This window comes from Sorex araneus, chromosome X (genome assembly GCF_027595985.1).
Source record: "Sorex araneus isolate mSorAra2 chromosome X, mSorAra2.pri, whole genome shotgun sequence".
NCBI lineage: Eukaryota > Metazoa > Chordata > Mammalia > Eulipotyphla > Soricidae > Sorex > Sorex araneus.
The window spans coordinates 156,896,658-156,914,863 of record NC_073313.1 but is presented as its reverse complement, the minus strand read 5'-3'; the positions used below and the strand labels follow the sequence as shown (position 1 = coordinate 156,914,863).

General features: G+C 66.6%; 1 protein-coding gene across 1 annotated transcript; it reads right to left on the bottom strand.

The window, feature by feature from the left end:
• Nucleotides 1-150: 150 nt before the first annotated feature.
• Nucleotides 151-16,757, bottom strand: RAMP1 (receptor activity modifying protein 1). Its single transcript, XM_055120749.1, has 3 exons — nt 16,641-16,757; nt 10,785-10,923; nt 151-3,457 (listed from the first exon to the last, which is right to left on the bottom strand). The coding sequence occupies exons 1-3, from the start codon at nt 16,696-16,698 to the stop codon at nt 3,202-3,204; spliced, it is 453 nt and encodes a 150-aa protein (XP_054976724.1). The 5' UTR covers nt 16,699-16,757; the 3' UTR covers nt 151-3,201.
• Nucleotides 16,758-18,206: the final 1,449 nt, after the last annotated feature.

The window sequence follows — 18,206 nt, the reverse complement described above, 5'->3', positions numbered from 1 at the left end:
GCCCGACCCTGGACTCCAGCTTCCTCAGCCCGTCTGTGCATGGCCGTGGGCTTGGGGACCTTCCCCTCTGGGTTTGGTTTGGGGCCACACCCAGCTCTGCTCAGCTGGCTCTGGCTCTGTCCTCAGGGGTCTCTCCTGGCGGGCTTGGGGGGGCCCGGTGAGGAGCAGGGGAGCAACCCTGGGCTGGCCGTGCACAAAGCCAGCGCCCCACCTGTCCTGCCACAACTGTAGCAAGTGGTCAAGGCCCGGGGTGGGGTGTCCTGGGCCCAGCGGGAAACCCGGCCCCCCAAAGCTAGGGGCGGGCGTGGAGGAGGCCGCGCTGCCGACAGCAGGCGGCACCAGGCCAGACAAGCGCACAGACGCAACGGGAGGGGTGCAGCCGGGGCCACGCTCAGTGCTCAGAGCCTCGGGCGGGCTCCCTGTCACTGTCCTCCTGGCCAGGCCACTGGGCAGTGCCCAGGGACACCCGCAGGGCCTCGTAGCACACAGGTGATGACCCTCTGGTGTGGCCCGAGTCCCACCAGCCTCTAAGCTGGGGCTGGCAGGATCCAGAAGTGGGGTCAGGAGAAATGTGGGGGTCAGCGGCCCAGGGAGGGGCATGCAGGCCAGCGAGAAGGGAGACTCGACGTTGTCTCAAGGGGTAAAGCCCTTCCGGCTTGGTTGTGGTTTTCTTTGGAGCGATGTGGGGGCTGACGGGAATGACGGGGGTTCCTGCAGATGCCTGGGACTTGGCGGAGGCGGAGGGGGAGGGGCTGGTCCCGCTGGAAAGGGGGAAGTGACCCGGAACCGTCTAGTACAGAGTGAAAAGGGTTGTTGTTATTTAACTTTGTTTGTTTGGGGGCTACACCCGGCGGAGCTCGGGGGACCACGCGGGCCCTGAGGAGAACCCTCGGTCTGCCACCTACAGGGCCAGTGCCCGGCCCGCTGGAGTGTCTCACTGGCCCATCATACTGGGTTTTAAAATCTGATTTTACTTACTGGTTTTGGGGCCTTACCCGGCAGTGCTCAGGGCTTACTTCTAGTTCTGAGTTCAGGGATCACTCCTGGTGGTGCTTAGGGGACCATATGGGAGCCGGGGACTGAACCCAGGATGGCCGCGTGCAAGGCAAACGCCCACCCCGCTGTTGTATCACTTCGTGCCCCTCCAATACAATTTTAAAATAAATTTTTTCCAACATCTTAAAAAAAATGGTATCTTATTAAAAAATACTATTTTATTAATTTTGCTTTCTGGGTCACACCCACTGATGCTCAGGGGTTCCTCCAGGCTCTGCATTCAGGAATTACTCCTGGCGGTGCTCAGCAGACCTTTTGGGATGCCGGGGATCGAACCTGGGTTGGCTGCATGCAAGGCAAACGCCCTCCCCATTGTACTATCTGCTCCAGCTCCCCGTATCTCATTTCTTAACTTTCTAAAACCTTTCTTTTTTTTTCCTGCAGTGCCATGGAGGGACCAAAGGACCTCCAGGCCAGGGGACTGTCCCCAGCCGTGCCCTTCCGGGCCCTCATTATTAGTTGTTCACTGTCCCTCATCACAGAAGGGCAGTTTCCTGCCGCTGTCTGTCCCCTCGGCGCGGCTCCCTCCTCTCTCTGTTGGGGCTGAGGCAGAGTCTTCACTCACCTACAGAGGCGTGAGGGCCGACAGCTCGGGAGATCCAGCCCGGAGAGACGACAGAGCCACCGAGGAAAACGCGCAAAGACGCTAAAGGAACGAAGCACTTTGCGCATAAAATATGTTCCTGGGAGCACAGGGCCATGGAGAGTGGCGTTTCCGGGCCAGGGATGAGCCCGCCTGGTGGGTTCCTAAAGAAGCTTCTGGAAGCTTCTAGAAGCCAGGCTCACACGGAGGCAGGCTGCCCGGGAGGGGAGAGTTGTCGGGCCGGCGGGGGTGTGCAGCTTTGCCAGGGACAGCGGCACCTAGAGAAAGCGCCAGCGGGAGATGCACAGAACCTGAGGGCGGCCGGCGGGCTGTGTACCCCACACTGTGCGGGTGAGCCCAGGGCAGGGGCCAGACAGACGGACAGACGGACGTCCAGCTCCCAACAGACATGAACAAGCACCGAGGGCTTCATCCTTCCACTGAGCAGCAGCCCCAGGAATGGAGCCCTGATTCGGTGCCTGCAGCCACGCCTGCCCGGAAGCGCGTCCGCTGGAGAGAGCAGAGCGGGGGGCCCAGCCGGGCGCCCCGTGTCCCCTCGGTCTCCTGGGTCACCATGGGTGGGAGAGGGAAGGGTCGCAGCTGCAGGCTGGCGTTGATCCCCGCAGTGGTGCCCGGTGCCCCGTTTCCCTCTGCCAGCCTGGAGCTGCCCTGTGCAGGCTGCGGGGGGTGTCCGGGAGAGTGGACGGAGGTGGGGGGTCGCAGACCGGGGCCAGCAGTCCCCGCAGTCCACAGCCTGACCTGCGGCCCTGCCAGACTGGAGAGGGACCCGTTGCCAGCAGGAGGGATTCAGGCTGTGTCCGAGCAGCAGGTGACCCTTTTCCAGGCCTCGGCCAGGACTCCAGGACATGCCCCCCGATGGACAGAAGGGTCGAGAGCAGAGCCATCCACTGCTCTCGGAGGACACATCTCTGGGCTCCCGGGGGCCCGAGGCAGTGGCTGGCATGGTGCAGAGCATGGCGTGTACCCAGGCCTGGGAGGGGTGGACAGTCCTACACACGGCACACAGCCGGTGACCGGACCCTCTGCTCAGGGTGGGGACAGCCACGCGAGCACACACAGGAGCTGTCAGGGTGGAAGCGGGAACCGGCTCTGATGGGTGGGGAGGGACGGGCCCGGAGGGCTCAGGGCTCACCAGGTATCTATTGGCACAGTGCCAGGCCTCCAGAACCTTCCGGAAGCCTGGCTGTCAGTGGCTGGGGGAGCAGCAGAGGCTGGGGTGGGCTGAGGGCCACCCTTGGGGGAAGGAGATGAGTGACCTGCCCACAGGTGTGACGGTCAGTCCCCTCGGCCAGTGGTCCTGGAATCCGGGGGGGGGCACGACATGCCATGCTGCTGTCTCCCAGTTCCACCCCCAGCTCCTTGGTGGCCCGGGGTCAGGGAGCCACAGTGGGTGAGGGCCGCGAGCGCCCAACAGGGCAGGCACAGGTCCCAGCGTCCTTTAACCACAGCGGTCACAGTGCAAGGACAGTCCCCACTGCCCCCACGTCCTGGGTTCCTGCTGGCTCTCCTGGCCCGGGCTGGGAGCCGGGCACCCTGCCCGCCTACACCACGCGCTCCGAGCGCTGGCTCCGCCAGGCCACCAGCAGCGTCACCAGCAGGGTCACCAGCACGGGCACCGCGATGAAGGGGCAGAGGATGCTGCTGGGCGGGTCCTGCACGGCCCTGCCGGTTGCGGGGCAGGCCTGGAAGTAGAGGCGGTGCACGCCCACGAAGAAGCGGTCCACAGCCGCGCCGGGCCACGCGCAGCCCAGCTGCCCGGCCACCTGCCGGGTGCAGTTCCAGAGTTCCCAGTAGCTCCTGTGGACGGAAGAGGAGGGGTCAGTCTCTGGGCCAGCTCGGGCCCGCGGCCACCTGCCCCCCAGGGAAAGCCCCCAGGTCACCCTGTCCCCGGGGAAGCCCATGCGCCGCCCTGGCTCCGGCACTGCCCCCGGCCCTGTCCTGAGAAGGGGCGTCCTGGGACTCCCCCACAGGGCTCACGGCCCGCATCCGCCCCCCAGGGTCACTGCAGGCGCCTGAGGGCAAACGCACCCCCGCCGCCTGCATCCGGGACTGCAGCCCCACTGGGCGCCACCTCCCATATTTTTCCTGGTTTTCTTTTTGAATCGAACCTGCCAGGCGGTGCCGGGGGCCTGGGTCACACTCAGCCGCTCAGGCCTGATCCCCTGCGGTGCTTGGGGGCCACTACGCGCCCCAGCCCTGGCAGGGACGGGCACTGAGCCCAGGACCTCGTGCACGCGAAGCCCGCACCCGGTCCTGCCCGCCCTGAGTCTCAGCCCTCGGCGAGCACTGCTGGGGGCGCCGAGTCCCTCACAGCCAGCAGAAAGCTGCTCGGAGACCCTGCGGGAAGACAGTGCAAGAGGGGCCGCCTGCCTCCGAGCCCCAGCACCAGGAGGCCCCCCAGCCCTACCAGGAGTGATTCCTGGGGGCACCTCCGGGCGTGGCCCCCAAATGCACCCCCCCCAAAGAAAAGGAAACAAAATTAAAAAAAACAACCAACCAAAGATTCAGTGTTGAGGGGGTAATTAGAGCATCTTAGGCCTTTTCCCTGATTGGACGGAACCCTGCACGTCCTTGTTCCTGATTGGACAGGACCCTGCACGTCCTTGTTCCTGATTGGACAGATCTGGGGCGTCCTGTCCCTGATTGGACAGAACCCTGGGCATTCTTGTCCCTGATTGGGCAGAACCCTTTGGACAGAACCCTGGGCATCCTTGTCCCTGATTGGACAGAACCCTGGGCATCCCTGTCCCGAGTCCTGGCAGGACCCAGCCCCGCTGGTCTGCAGAGACCCTCGCAGGGGTACACGGAAGCTGCAGCAAAGAGAAGTGACGAGCTCAGTAACGACCAAGGGCTGGGCGCGGCCTCGAGGGCCAGCCTGGGGTCTCCGGGGCCACAGACCCCCGCGCAGTTCTGTGAGGCCGACAGATCTCGGGCACAGGGCAGGGCGCAGAGACCCCGAGCGCTACCCCCCGAGTGGGGAGAGAGAGTGTGGCTGGACGCTGGCCTGGACAAGCCGCCCCGGGGCCGGCCCTGCACCACAGCGCCCAGCCCCGCCAGGAGTGATCCCGAGCACTGCGGGGTTTCTTCTCACCCCAAAGAACCACTAGGTGAAGAGAGGCTGGGCCCGGAGGGTTGCAGCAACAACGAAGGAAGATGCCAGGCTGGAGCGGCAGCATGGCTGGGAGGGCGCTCGCCTGCACGCGCATGAACCGAGTTCAATCCTGGCATCCCATAGGGCCCCCTGAGCACTGTCAGGAGCCAGCCCTGAGTACACAGCCGGGAGTGACCCCTGAGCACAGAGCCGGGAGTCAGCCCCGAGCACAGAGCAGGGAGTGAGCCCTGAGCACAGAGCCAGGAGTGAGCCCTGAGCACAGTCAGGAGTGAGCCCTGGGCATCATCAGGTGTGACCCCCAAAACCAAACCAGAGGACTCTGGGGAGCAGACGGGCCTGCACCCAAGGGCCAACACCGAGACCCTGATTTCCTGATTCCCCAGTGCTGGAGCACCAGCCTCAGCCTCCCGCGTCCACTCTGTGGGGAGCATCTCCTGTGACGGGGAGGGGAAAGGCCGCCCGCCCTGCGGGACAGTAAAGGAAACTGCCAGGCTGAGCGTCCCACAGGACACAACACAGATTTCCAGCCCAAGCACAGCCTGGACTCCCTGTCAAGTGCTCTGAGGAGAGAGTGACTGCCACAGGAGAGCCCAGAGCACGACATGGGAACCCTGCTGTCACTGCTGGGGGAGCCACCCATCTGGGGGGTAACGGGGAGGTCACACCGCAGAACTCAACCTTAGAACTGGGCGCAGGCAGCCCCCACTAAGAGGCATTTCCTGGGGGCTCTGTTTATTTATTTATTTTTGCTTTTTGGGTCACACCCGGCAATGCTCAGGGGTTACTCCTGGCTCTGCACTCAGGAATCACTCCCGGCGGTGCTCAGGGGACCCTGTGGGAGGCTGGGGATTGAACCCGGGTCGGCTGCGTGCCAGGCAAACGCCCTCCCCGCGGTGCTATCCAGCCCCTCCTGGGGGCTCAGAAGGCAGCCCCAGACCCCAGGCCCTGCCCACCCCCCAGCCAGACTCGCACAAGCCCCAGAGCCGCTGATCATTTCCACGTTCCCACAAGCTCCATGTCCGCCCCTTCCCGAGGGCTGGAAGGCTCCGGGTTCCCTTCAGAGCCGCCGCCGCCCCCCACCCCCGCCCCATCCAAGGGCTGCAGGGAGGCAGAGCTCTCAGAGGCAAGAAGGGGCTTGTGGGGCGCAGGGAACAGCTGGAGAGTCTCAGCAGCTGATGGAAACTAAGAGTCAGAGAGACGCGGGCTGGGATCAGCGCAGGGCACCCGGGCCTGGCCCGAGGGAGGCCTGGCCCTCGGGAGGCCTCCCCACCGGGCCCTGCCCGCCCGGCCCTGCCCGCCCAGCTTTGCCCGCCCAGGCCGCCGCAGCACCGTGGCTGCCCCAGTGGTAATCAGAGAGAAACGCTTGAAGAAAACCCAGCCGCGCTGCTGGAGAATTTCTCTAATGGCAGCTGAGGAGGAAAGTTACTGACTTGGCAGGTCGGGAGTTTCCGATGCTGAAACACAGAGAAAAAGTGGCCCCCGAGGGCCGGTACCGTAACAGCCAGCGGCATCCACAGACTTGTGGTTTGAAAAACTCCAAAGCCTCGAGAGAAGATGGGGCAGGAACCACATGGAAAGAGGCAGGGCTGAAAACTCTCCACAGAGCGCAGACACCCACCCACCACCCCAGGCCAGGACCCCGCAGCGGGGAAGAAGAGGCCGCAGCAACGATGGTGTGGGCAGCCCAAGGGTCTCCTCAGAGTCAGGCCCCGGAGCCAGAGACAAGGGAGAGAGGCCCAAGAGGAAGCCGATTCTTATTTTTATTCATTATTTTTTTTGCTTTTGGGGTCACACCCGGAGATGCACAGGGGTTACTCCTGGCTCTGCACTCAGGAATTACTCCTGGCGGTGCTTGGGGGACCACAGGGGATGCTGGGATCGAACCCAGGTCAGCCGCGTGCAAGGCAAACGCCCTCCCCGCTGTGCTAACGCTCCAGCCTCTGAAGCCAATTCCTGTGTGGAGCTGGGAGCAGACAGAGCTCACGGCACTCGCCTTGCACGGTGCTGCGGCAGCGACCGTGGTTCGAATCTCAGGACCACCAGTGGTCCGGCGAGCACTGCCAGGTGTTCCCCCGAGCACCACCAGGAACAAAAGTAAAAGCACAAACAAGGCGAATCCTGGTGTCCAGGAGACCAGAGCAACAGCTGACCCTGTGCCAGGCTCTGCCAGCAGGTCCCCAGATGGGCCCCCAGAGCCAGTGTCACTTCCAGTGGGGTCACCCCCGCTCAGTACAGGGGAGAGCGAGAGTTCCCAGGGGCAGCTCGGCCTGACGCCGCGGGGCTCAAGTCGGGGTGTCCGGAGCGTCTTCTGCTGCCATTCACGGGGGGCGGCACACAGCCCAGAATTCCACCCCAGCAAAAACGGCTTCCAGGGAGGCGGGGCCAGTCTTCCCGTGGAACGAAGCTCAGAGCGGATGAACGGGCAGCAGCTAAGGAGCACGCCCCACTCAGGAGCAGAATGCTGGGCCCACACGAAGAAGCAAACTCTCCACACACAGCCGCAGTGAAGGTTCATTTTTGCTTCTTTGGGGGCCGGGGCAGCCTGGAGCAGGGACCGCCTGGCTCACGCCCAGCATCACTCAAACTGCAGCTCTGCCCCCGGCATGAGGGCACTGTCTCGTGGGTGTGGGGTGCATCACTTCTCAGGGGCTGTGCCTAGTTCCAGGGGTTGAACGAGGGGTTCCTGCATGCAACGCTTGTCGTCCAGACTTCGGAGCCATCGCCCGGCCTTAAGGATGAAGGTATCGGGGCTGGAGCGATAGCACAGCGGGTAGGGCGTTTGCCTTGCACGTGGCTGACCCGGGTTTGATTCCCAGCATCCCATATGGTCCCCTGAGCACCGCCAGGAGTGATTCCTGAGTGCAGAGCCAGGAGTGAGCCCTGTGTATCGCCAGGTGTGACCCAAAAAGTAAAAAAAAAAAGGATGAAGAGGTTCTGCAGAGTGGAGGCCACGGCCAGAGCAGAAGGGCTGCAGAAGCCTCTGCGACCCAGCGGCCGGGCCAGCAACAAGGACAGGCTTTGGGGTGGACCAAGGGGAGGAGGCGCAGGGAGGAGCGGGTGGGTAGAGCACAGGCCCACTGAGGCACGGTCTCTGTGCCCGGGGAGCTGGAGCTGCAAGCAGCAAAGGGAAGGAAAGACAAGGAAGTCTCGAAGGTGCTGGACTGGGAGGGACGGGACGCTGGCGTCCAGCCCAGTGCGAGGGAGGCTCCACGCTCGTGCCGGGCTCTGCTGTCTGAGTGACCAGCTCTGGGCAGGTGGCCACACGCAGGGTCCCTAAACCATGTCCCCTCCTGCCTTCTGGGCCGAGGCGTGGACAGGGGCAGCAGCCGGCCCCCGCTAAGCCGCTCCGGGTCTACTGGGAGCAAACCCTTCCCTGAAACCTCACCCCACAGCCCTCCGCCACCGCGGCTAAAAATACCCGGCACGGGCAGCGGCTGCCCACTTCATCCTGTTTATTTATACAGCAGTGACAGCTGAGACTCACAGTAAACACTGCGCGTCTGTGGCAGGGGGCTGGGAATTCCCCACGAGGGTGCTCAGCGCGGAGCGGTCCTCCCCTGCCCCCTGTCTGACTGAGCACCCCCAACACCCCCTCCCTGCACCATTTTTTTCTTGGCGGGACTTTCTGTTCTGGGTCCCTAATGAACTGTGGAATGTTCCAGAACACGGTGGGCGTTTCCCAGGAGGCTGGGGCCGTCGAGGACCCAGGCCCCACACGCACAGGCACAGGCTCCGACAGCCCTCGGGAGCTCTGTGGCCTTGCCCGACTGCCCCGTCTGCCGCCCTCAGGGCTACTGGCCAGCCCGACGCGGGGTCAGCCCTGCCCTCTCCGACACGCTTCCTGCCAGCGATCAGCAGCAGCAGCAGCCTGGGAGTCAAGGGAGCTTCTGGCTTAGTGGACGCCGTGGCCACACCTGGAGGTGCCCGGGCCCCTGGCTCTGTGCTCAGGGTGCCTGCCCTGCCCACGGTGCCATCTCTGGGCCCCAGACTCCATTCCTGGGAATCCTCCCAGTGACCGCACGAGCGCAAACAGCAGGGACATTCCCTAGGACCCGCCGGCACACAACCAGCCGTGTGAGTCCCAGCCATAGCCGGCGCCTGGCCGGGCAGGCGAGAGGACTCAGGGCCACCCCCGGGGACGCTCGGCCGCTGGGCGGGCAGGTCAGCCTCGGGCTGGTGCTGAGACAAGTGGGCACTGGGGAGGCAGCAGCCCTGGGCCACGTGGCCGCCTGCGAGCCAGGGTCTCGGGTGGAGGATCGGAGACGTGGCCCCCCACCCCACGAGGGCAGCATGCGTGTCCAGGGTGGCCCGAGAGGACGCTGCTTTCTCAGCCACAGGCAAAGCTGAGGAAGTGGCTGGAGCCCTGCCAGCAGCCCCTCCTCTCGCCCCTTCCTGGCCGGCCACGCTCCCGGGCGAGGCGTCTGCACCAAACCTGCAGCAGGTGCCAGGGCAACCGCAGGGCTGTGCCAGGCGAGCCCCGGACGGTGGGGCGGAGCCCCACGCAGGGCCTCAGCGCGGGGGGCCTCCGGGAACAGGACCCCTCTGCACCTCCCCTCCCCCAGCCGCCCCTGGAACACCTGCTGCTTCCCAGCTCACAGCTGCTGAAGGGAGAAGCTGAGACCCTGCGGCCTTTCCAGGATCAAAGGAAACCGTGTGTAGGGAAGGGGCGTGGGAGGGCGCTGAAGGCCACAGCCCCCAGCCTCAGCCCCTCAGCCCTTGCCTGGCCCGGCTCTGGGGGTGTTTCCTGGGGAGAAGCTGCCCCGCGGCCACACACCCTGCGGGTGGGGCCCCCGCTCCGGGCCGGGTGGTGGGAGCCCACGCAAGGGAGGTCTCGGGACTGGGACGGCGGGGAGGGGGCGGTCAGCAGCCCTGGACACGGCCCCCCACTCCGGATTCTCTCTGGGAGGAGCTGCACGCACCCCCCTCTCCTCAGCGAGGCCACTCCCCACGCGGCAGTCTCCACGCGCAAACTGCACTCGAGGACTCGGAGCCCGCAGGCCGGCTGCCCCCACATCTCTGCCTCCCGGGGGCACCTCGCAGCCGTGGGCAGGCTCGGGGGTCCGACTCCCAACTTCCCAACCCGAGTGGGGCACAAGACCACTTGGTGGGGCATGTGGCCCACCCTGAAAATGCAGGCCAGTCCCTGCCTCAGGGTCCACTGCTGAGTGACCACCCCCTTGTCCTCCACGGAGGCTAGCCCAGTTTCATAATGCACACACAGATAGAAGCACACACTCACACATACATGCACACACATACACACATACTCAAGAACATGCACTCACACAAGCACACACCCACACATACACACTCACACACACACACACATACTCACGCATGTGCACTCACACACATGCACACTCACATGCACACGCATGTGCACTCACACACATGCACACTCACATGCACACTCAAACACATACACATTCATACGCACACACATGCACACATACACACATGTATACTCACACACATGCACACACAAGCACACATGCATACTCAAACACATACACACTCATACATAGCCACATATGCACACTCATACACACATGCATAAACTCACATACATGTACTCACATGCACACACGTGCACACATACTCACACATGAATACATGCACAAATACATTCACACATGGATGCAGTCACACATGTGCACACAATAATACACGCACAAACACAACTCATACACATGACACACCCATGCACGCTCATTTACATGCTCACACATGCACACACACATACACATACTCACACATACATTCACATGTGCACTTACACCCTCTCTCCCCACCCCTGTGTGCTGTGACCCGGCACTCTGGCGCCTCTCGTCCCCTCCCTTCCCGACTGGATCCCGACAGATCCCTGGACGCCGGGGCTGACAGCAGAAAGCGGGCCACGGGGGCCGAGGGGTTGGGCAGTGAACCCCACTCATGGGAGCCCGTTGGGAGAGCGTGCCAATGTTCCCGGGGCCTCAGTGGACAGAGCCCCCCGCCCCCGCCCCCGAGACTCACCTCACGGTCTGGTCCCAGTCGCACCACAGCGCCTGTCCGATGGCGTCCATGTGGGCCCGGAAGGGCGCGAGGCACAGCTCCTGCAGGACGGGGCGGTACTCGGCGTCCCTGCAGGCGGTGGCCGCCAGGAGGTGGTGGGCTGCAAGACAGGCAGGGGTCACCCAGCTCCTAGGGCTGCCCGGGGGTGACCGACTCCCTGTCCCCCAGGGCCCTTCCCTGGATACACCGGGGGGCCCTCCTGTTGCGGCCCTCGGAGCTGCTCTATGCTGGCCCCAGGGTCTGTGAGGCACTCGGGGGACCCCAGGGTCTATGGGGCACTCGGGGGGGCAGGGTCTGTGAGGCACTCGGGGGACCCCAGGGTCTGTGAGGCATTGGGGGACCCCAGGGTCTATGGGGCACTGGGGGGGCCCAGGGTCTGTGAGGCACTCGGGGGACCCCAGGGTCTGTGAGGCACTCGGGGGACCCCAGGGTCTATGGGGCACTCGGGGGGGGCCAGGGTCTGTGAGGCACTCGGGGGACCCCAGGGTCTGTGAGGCACTCGGGGGACCCCAGGATCTATGGGGCACTCGGGGGACCCCAGGGTCTGTGAGGCACTCGGGGGACCCCAGGATCTATGGGGCACTCGGGGGACGGCCCAGGGTCTGTGAGGCACTCAGGGGACCCCAGGGTCTATGGGGCACTGGGGGGGGGCCAGGGTCTGTGAGGCACTCGGGGGACCCCAGGGTCTGTGAGGCACTCGGGGGACCCCAGGGTCTATGGGGCACTGGGGGGGGGCCCAAGGTCTGTGAGGCACTCGGGGGACGGCCCAGGGTCTATGGGGCACTCGGGGGGGCCAGGGTCTGTGAGGCACTCGGGGGACCCCAGGGTCTATGGGGCACTCGGGGGGGGGCAGGGTCTGTGAGGCACTTGGGGGACCCCAGGGTCTGTGAGGCACTCGGGGGACCCCAGGGTCTGTGAGGCACTTGGGGGACCCCTGAATCTGCGGGGCACTCGGGGGCCCCCGGGGAGCGCCCAGAGCATTATCTACTGCTGTATTTTGGGGGCACAGCTGCAGGGCTGGGGGTCTAGGGGATGCTGGCGGCTCTGGCCTCTGAGCATCTCCCAGGCCTACCCTCGGCTTTGTCCCCGCCTGCCACGGGGCACATATGTGTCCCCCACACGAGTGGGCTCAGGGCATGGTCTGTGGCCTTGCACATGGTCCCACCCCTGCGTGTCACGAGACCCGGTCACAGATGAGGAAACTGAGGCAGCCGCTCTCCCCTCCAGGCTCAGCGCCCTCAGCACCCACAGCTCCGGGGACCTGCTCACTTTGCCTGGTGGCAGCAGCCAGATGGGGGCGGGTGGGGGCCAGGTGGGGGCCAGGTGGGGGCCTCCCGAATGGGGAAGAGCCAGATATGCCCCGGGGGCGCCGAGGCAGGACAAACTCGAGCACTGCAGGAGGAGCCTCCCACTAGGCTATGGGGGGCAGCTCTGGGGCTCCTAGGGGGTGGCAGGACACCCCCCAGGTGTGATGCGGGTCTGCCCAGGCACGCCAGTCTAGGGGCCGGCCCAGCACCCCGGCCGAGCGTCTCCCATAGAACCAGGCAGTCCCCTGGGTGGAAGCGAGCACTGCGGCATCTGCAAACGGGAGCGCCAACGTTAAGGACTCAGTGCTTGTGCCCCACGCGCCCGCAGCCGGGCCTGCCAGTGGCCCGTGGCCCATCTTTTTGGGGGGCATATCTGGGTGGTGCTCGGGGGTCACTCCCGGCGGGGTCCAGGGGATGCCGCGGCACCGGATCTACCCTGGAAGGCCGCGTGCGAGGCCAGTGCCCACCTCCCCCTGCCTGTCTCACCACACCCTGTGCCATGCCCAAAGGCTGGGCACAAGCTCCCCAGGCAGGAGGCGGGGCCCCCCCAGCACCACGTGGCCCCCAAGCGCCCCGGCCGGGCTGCCTGCGAAGGCTGTGCCACTGGGTCCTGCCTGCGGTCAGGCGAGCAATGCAGCATCTCTCAGAGGGGCCTGGGGCCTGTGGGGGCCGCACCCGGGCGGAAGGGGCCTTCAGGCAGATGGGCATGAGGTCAGCAGCCGGGGTCGTGGGAGGGGCTCCTTAGGGCTGGAGAGGAGGGGGACAGGAGGGCAGGCGGCAGTTCGGACACTCCCAGGGCCGTGGGTGTGCGGGGCCCTGGGATTTGCAGACCATGAAGGAATTTTCACTGGATACACGGAGCTTGTCAGCCCCTTCCCGGTGTGCCTCAGCCCCTGCTGTAGCCACTTGACAGCAGCAAGCAGCTGGCCGAGTGGCGGGGGCGTGCACAGAGGGTGTCCAGAGAGGAGCTCAGGGCCCTGACTCCCACCTCAGTTTCCACATGTAAGGATCCCAGGCGACTCCTGAGGGCTCTGACCTCCGCACCTGCCCTGGCCCGCAACTCTGGGACCCACACACGGGCCTGTCACCAGGACCCATTGAACACGCTGCCCTGAGCCTGTGAAGGGAAACCAGAAGCACAGGCACTGGGTGGAGACGAGAGGCTGGATGTCCGGTGAAAACTCCTACTTAACCTACAAAACCCAGCGAGCCACAGCCTGCAGGGCTTATATTGTGTCCTGCAAGCACCCATTAAGGGTCTTTCCCTGCTGGGCTTCCCTCCCTGTAAGCCACACGAACAGGCTGATGAGCCTCTGGCTCACCGGGGCCACCCGCCCCTGCAGGGATGATGAGGGACCATCTGAGAGGAGGGGCGTCCCCGCAGGGCCTTCAGCAGGAGAGGGACCCCAGGTGGTGGCTGCAGACACCACCCACTGTCCTCTCTCTGCCCGAGGTGCTATCCGTGAAGGGCCCGCTGGGCTGGGCGTGGAAGAACCAGCCACAGGGCCCAGATCCGAGGGAAGTGGGGTGCCAGGCCAGGCTACCCCGACCCCAGCAAAGCTCCCAAATAACTCAGGAAAGGCCCCCACTACACGGCGGGTATGAGGAAGGGAGGGAGGAGGGGCGTGGGGGTCCCGGGCGGGAAGGCCAGGGAGAGATTAACTCTGCAGAGACGGGGCACCCATGGGTGGGGTCAGAGGGTCCCCACCAGCCCCCCCGCAGGGCACTGTCCGCAGACAGGGGGACACAGGTGCCCACCTCACAGGCCTCACCCACAGGTGCCGGGCGGGGTAGGAGCTGCCCCGGGAACCAGAATCCCCTGCCCTCAGGAGCAGACACCCCGGGGCTCAGGGACCCCCAAGGTTCTCAGGGGTCTTCTCCACCCAGGGCCCGCGGGCAGTTTTGAGGGTGAAACTGAAGCTCTTTCTTTTTTTTGTTTTTGTTTTTGGGTCACACCTGGCGATGCACAGGGGTGACTCCTGGCTCTTCACTCAGGAATTACTCCTGGTGGTGCTCAGGGGACCCTATGGGATGCTGGGATTAGAACCCGGGTCGGCCGCGTGCAAGGCAAACGCCCTCCCCGCTGTGCTATCGCTCCAGCCCCTGAAGCTCTTCCTGATTCAGGCCAATGCCTAGGCGTGAATCAAGGGGGGACGCAGGGGTCCCTGGCTTTGGGACGGGGGTGCTTCCCCACACGCCCTGAGGACACGCCTTCCCGTGGGACACCCTCCTGCCACCACCCGCAGAAGAAAGCACAGAGGCGGGGGTGCGGTGTCCACCAGCGGGAGCTGGACACCGGCCAGCAGTGGGTCCCTGCCGGCTGCCCCCGGGCCACGCAGACGCGCCCGACAGGAGCCGCTGCTGACTGGTGAGGGGCGGCCGGGGGTGCGCCTGGGTGAGGTTTGGGGGACTCACGCGCAGGGGCTGCGGCACAGGGGGGCAGTGGACGCAGGGGGGCGGGTCCACAGACCCCGCCAGACAGAGGCCACTCTGTGATCCAGCCAGGGACCCGCCAAGGCGACGCCTGGCAGCCCGGTGTGTGTCCAGGGACACGGCTGCTGACCCCGGAAGGAGCCGTGGGCGCCAGGCCCTGCGGCCCACAACGGCCTCATTATGTGGACCTGGCAGGGCGGGCTGCTGGCATGACCCTGGCAGGAAGCCAGCTCCGCCCGAGGCGCCAGGCACCTGGGGGTTCCCGCTGGCAGTGCTCAGCAAGGGGCCGGAACAGGCTGCTCTCCGGGGGGGGGGGTGGGCGTCTGCGTGTCCGTCATCTCCCCTGGCCCCGCGGGCAATAAGGACCCTGAGGTGGGGGGGTCCCTCGGCCCCAGATGCCCTTCCCGGCGCCCACAGGACACCTGTGCCCAGCAGTCTCCGTCCCCTGGTCCCTGCACAAGGCTCCCCAGGCTGCTGTGAGGACACGCGCTGGCCGGGATGGGGAGGCAGCCCCTCAGAGCTGCAGGGGGCGGGGTCTCAGCTCTCCCTGGCCCACCGTGCCACTTTGCCCAGGGAGACGGGCTGGGGCCTGCAGGGGGCCCGGGCAGCCACACCCGCGGGGTCACACCACACAGGGGGCCTCACTGAAGATCTGCCCACACCCAGCAGTGCTCCGGGGTACTCCTGGCTCTGTGCTCAGGAGAGAGCCTGGCAAGACTCAGGGCTGGGGACTGGGCCAGGGTCACCACGTGCTCACAAGTGCCTCCCCCCTGGCTCCCCCCAGGCCTCTGCTGGGGCCTCTCTTTTCTGAGCGTTCCCACACAGTGCTCAGGGCCAGGGACTGTCCCCGTGACTCGCGGGCCATCAGGTGGTTCCATGTGAGGGGCCCAGGAGTGAGGGATCAAGCCTGGCCACATGCAGGGGAGTGCCTGAACCCCAGACGCTGGTTCTGATGGACCCGAACCGTGGGACTGGCTCCTCCCATGAGCGAAGACTCAGAATAGTCAGAACACTCCGGCGACTTCCCCCTGGGGCCAGCCCCTCCTGTGCCCACTCCCGGGACTGACTGGCCGACTCGGGCAGCTGCCTCAGAAGGAGGCAAAACTCCAGAACGTTCCCCCACGGCTCCGTGGGGCCGGCCGGGGACAACCGCTGAGCAGACAGGCAACACCCTGCCCGATCCAAACAGAACCGGCTCCGACTGACCCAGCAACACCGCGGAGGCGCCACCTGCAGCCCTCCCTGGGTGCCGCCGCCGCTGCGGAAGTCCCACGAGCGAGTTTCAACACACCCAGTCCGGGGAGGCACCAGCCCACACGGACACACACGCGAGCGCGCGCGCGCACACACACACACACACACACACGCCCTGCCCGGGGAGGCGCCAGTCCACACGGACACACACACACATACTAACACACACATGCACACACACACACATACTAACACACACATACACACACACACACACACACACACACACACACACACACACACACACACACACACACACACACACACCCCACACGCCCTGTCCGGAGTGCGCGACCCAGAGCCTGCGGACTCGCCTGCTCATTAGGGAGCCTCCGCCGGCCACTCTGAAGGGGGCCGTGTCCACTGGGGGTCGCGGGGCTGCTCCCGGCCGGCGCCTGACCCCGATGCCGCGGGCACTGGCCAGCGCGGGCGCCGCGGGGTCTGCGGGCAGCGCCCTGTAAGCAGCCGCGGCCCCTCCCAGGCCCAGACAGTCCCAGCGGCACGGGCGTCCGCGGGGGTCGCAGCCCCTGCGCGGGGGCTGCAGAGCGGGTCCTGCCCTGGCCCGTCCAGCGGCCCCCGGGGACGAGGCGCCTGGGGGCAGCAGCGGCGCGGCCACCGCCGGCGGCTCTCAGGGGGTCCCCGGCCTCGGCCAAGGGCCCTCGGCCCTCACCGCGGGGCGGCGTGTCCAGCCCCCGCCCGGGCACCGCCCCCGCCCGCAGCCCGACCAGCGCGCTGACCCGCCGGACGCCGGGCGCGGGCTCAGGTGCCGCCGGGCCGCCCACCCGAGCCCCCGGCGGGCAGGGCGCGCCCCGCCCCCACTCACCCAGGAGCAGCCAGAGGCCGCGCCAAGGGAGGCCGCGCGGGCCGGGGGCCGAGGCCATGGTGCCGCCGCCTGACTGAGCCCGCCGCGAGGGGCCGCCCACCCGGCGGGGGGACGGGGCGGGGCGGGGCGGGGCGGGGCGGGGCCAGGGGCGGGCGCGGGCGGGGCGGGGCCTGGAGGGTGGGCGCGGGCGGGGCGGGGCTGCCCCGGACGGGTGGGCGCGGGGCGCGGGGTAGGGGGCGGCCCAGTCCACTGGCGGGCGGGCTGGCCCGGAGGGGTGGGTGCGGCGGGGCGGGGCCCGGAGGGGTGGGCGCAGCGGGGCGGGGCAAGGCCCGGCCCACTGACCAGGGAGGGGCAGGGGTGGGCGCGGGCGGGCGGGGCGGGTGGGCGCCCGCACTCCGGCTCCCCAGGGCCCGACTCCGAGTCGCCCTTGACGCGCCCCCGCCCCCGGGCCCGCCCCTGCGTCTCCCTGTCCCGGGGGTCTCCCAGTCACCGCGAGGGCCCGGGGGTCAGCAGGAAGCCCAGCCGGGCCGGACTGTCCCCACGGCTCGGGCAGAACTCGGGCGGGAGTCTGTGGCCCGCGGGGACCTGGGAGCGGCAGCGCAGGACTGAGTGTGACGGCCACATGTCCTTGGTAGCCTCGCAGTGCGGGGTCAGTCCCCGGGGCCGGAAGGGACAGCCTGACGGGAGGGCAGAGCCACCTGTTGGCCGCTGAGTCCAGGCGGCGCCGCCCTTTCCACTCCGGCCTGGGACACCGGGTGAGTGGCCACTGGGCAGCAGGGCCTTCTCCCGGAGCCTGCAGGGGACACGCTGGCCGCTGCCTTCAGCCGCCCTGGCCTGGGGTGCACACCCCCTCCTCCCCCAACAGAGCGGCCCAAACCCCCCAGCACTGCAGACAGGGGTCCATGCCAGGAGGGGCCACGTGAGGGGCCACCGCTGACCACTAGGTGGTGACTAGCCGGGCCTGCGCGGTCAGCCCCCAGGAAGTGGCCCATCTCAGCGGTGCCGCCTCCAAGCCGAGCCCTTCGCCTCGCACCCGTGTCCCCTCACAGCTTCCCTGAGCGGCCCCAGCCCCACACTGACCAGCTTCTCGGGTCGGGCCACTGAGCTCTCCGGGTGCCACCTCACCCCAACCCCGAACCACGCCAGGCGGCGCGCTCCTAGTGCTCTCAGGGCGGCACTGGGGGCACGGGCTGGCACACTGCCTCTCCCCTTCTCTGCTCCTCCGGCCTGACCGGCATCCCGAGTGGGCAACATCCTCATAGGCCCGGCCAGGGTGGGGGACACTCAGGTGCCACCAGGGGCAGTGCCAGGGTTGATTTCAGGTGGATTTCCAGGGGGCACCGAGCGATTTTTTTCTGGAAAGGGGTGGGAGGTGCCCTGAGCTCCAGAGGGTCAGCTGAGTGGCCCCAGCAGGCACCTAGGCTAAGCGCTGGGCTGGTGGACACTGCTGAAAGCCCGGCGTGACCACAGGGCAATTCCAGCCTCCCAACATAGCAGCTGACAGCGGCTGCCACCAGGGCCTGCAGGGTGAGGTGGCCCTGGCTGGCTGTGGAGAGCGCGGAAGGC

What these genes read in the sequence shown, in the direction of transcription:
- RAMP1 (XM_055120749.1), bottom strand. Translation starts at nt 16,698, where the DNA reads ATGGCCTCGGCCCCCGGCCCGCGCGGCCTCCCTTGGCGCGGCCTCTGG. An exon ending in CGGCCTCTGGCTGCTCCTGG is followed by an intron (nt 10,924 to 16,640) that starts GTGAGTGGGGGC and finishes CCTGTCTTGCAG; the next exon opens with CCCACCACCTCCTGGCGGCC. An exon ending in GACTGGGACCAGACCGTGAG is followed by an intron (nt 3,458 to 10,784) that starts GTGAGTCTCGGG and finishes TTCCGTCCACAG; the next exon opens with GAGCTACTGGGAACTCTGGA.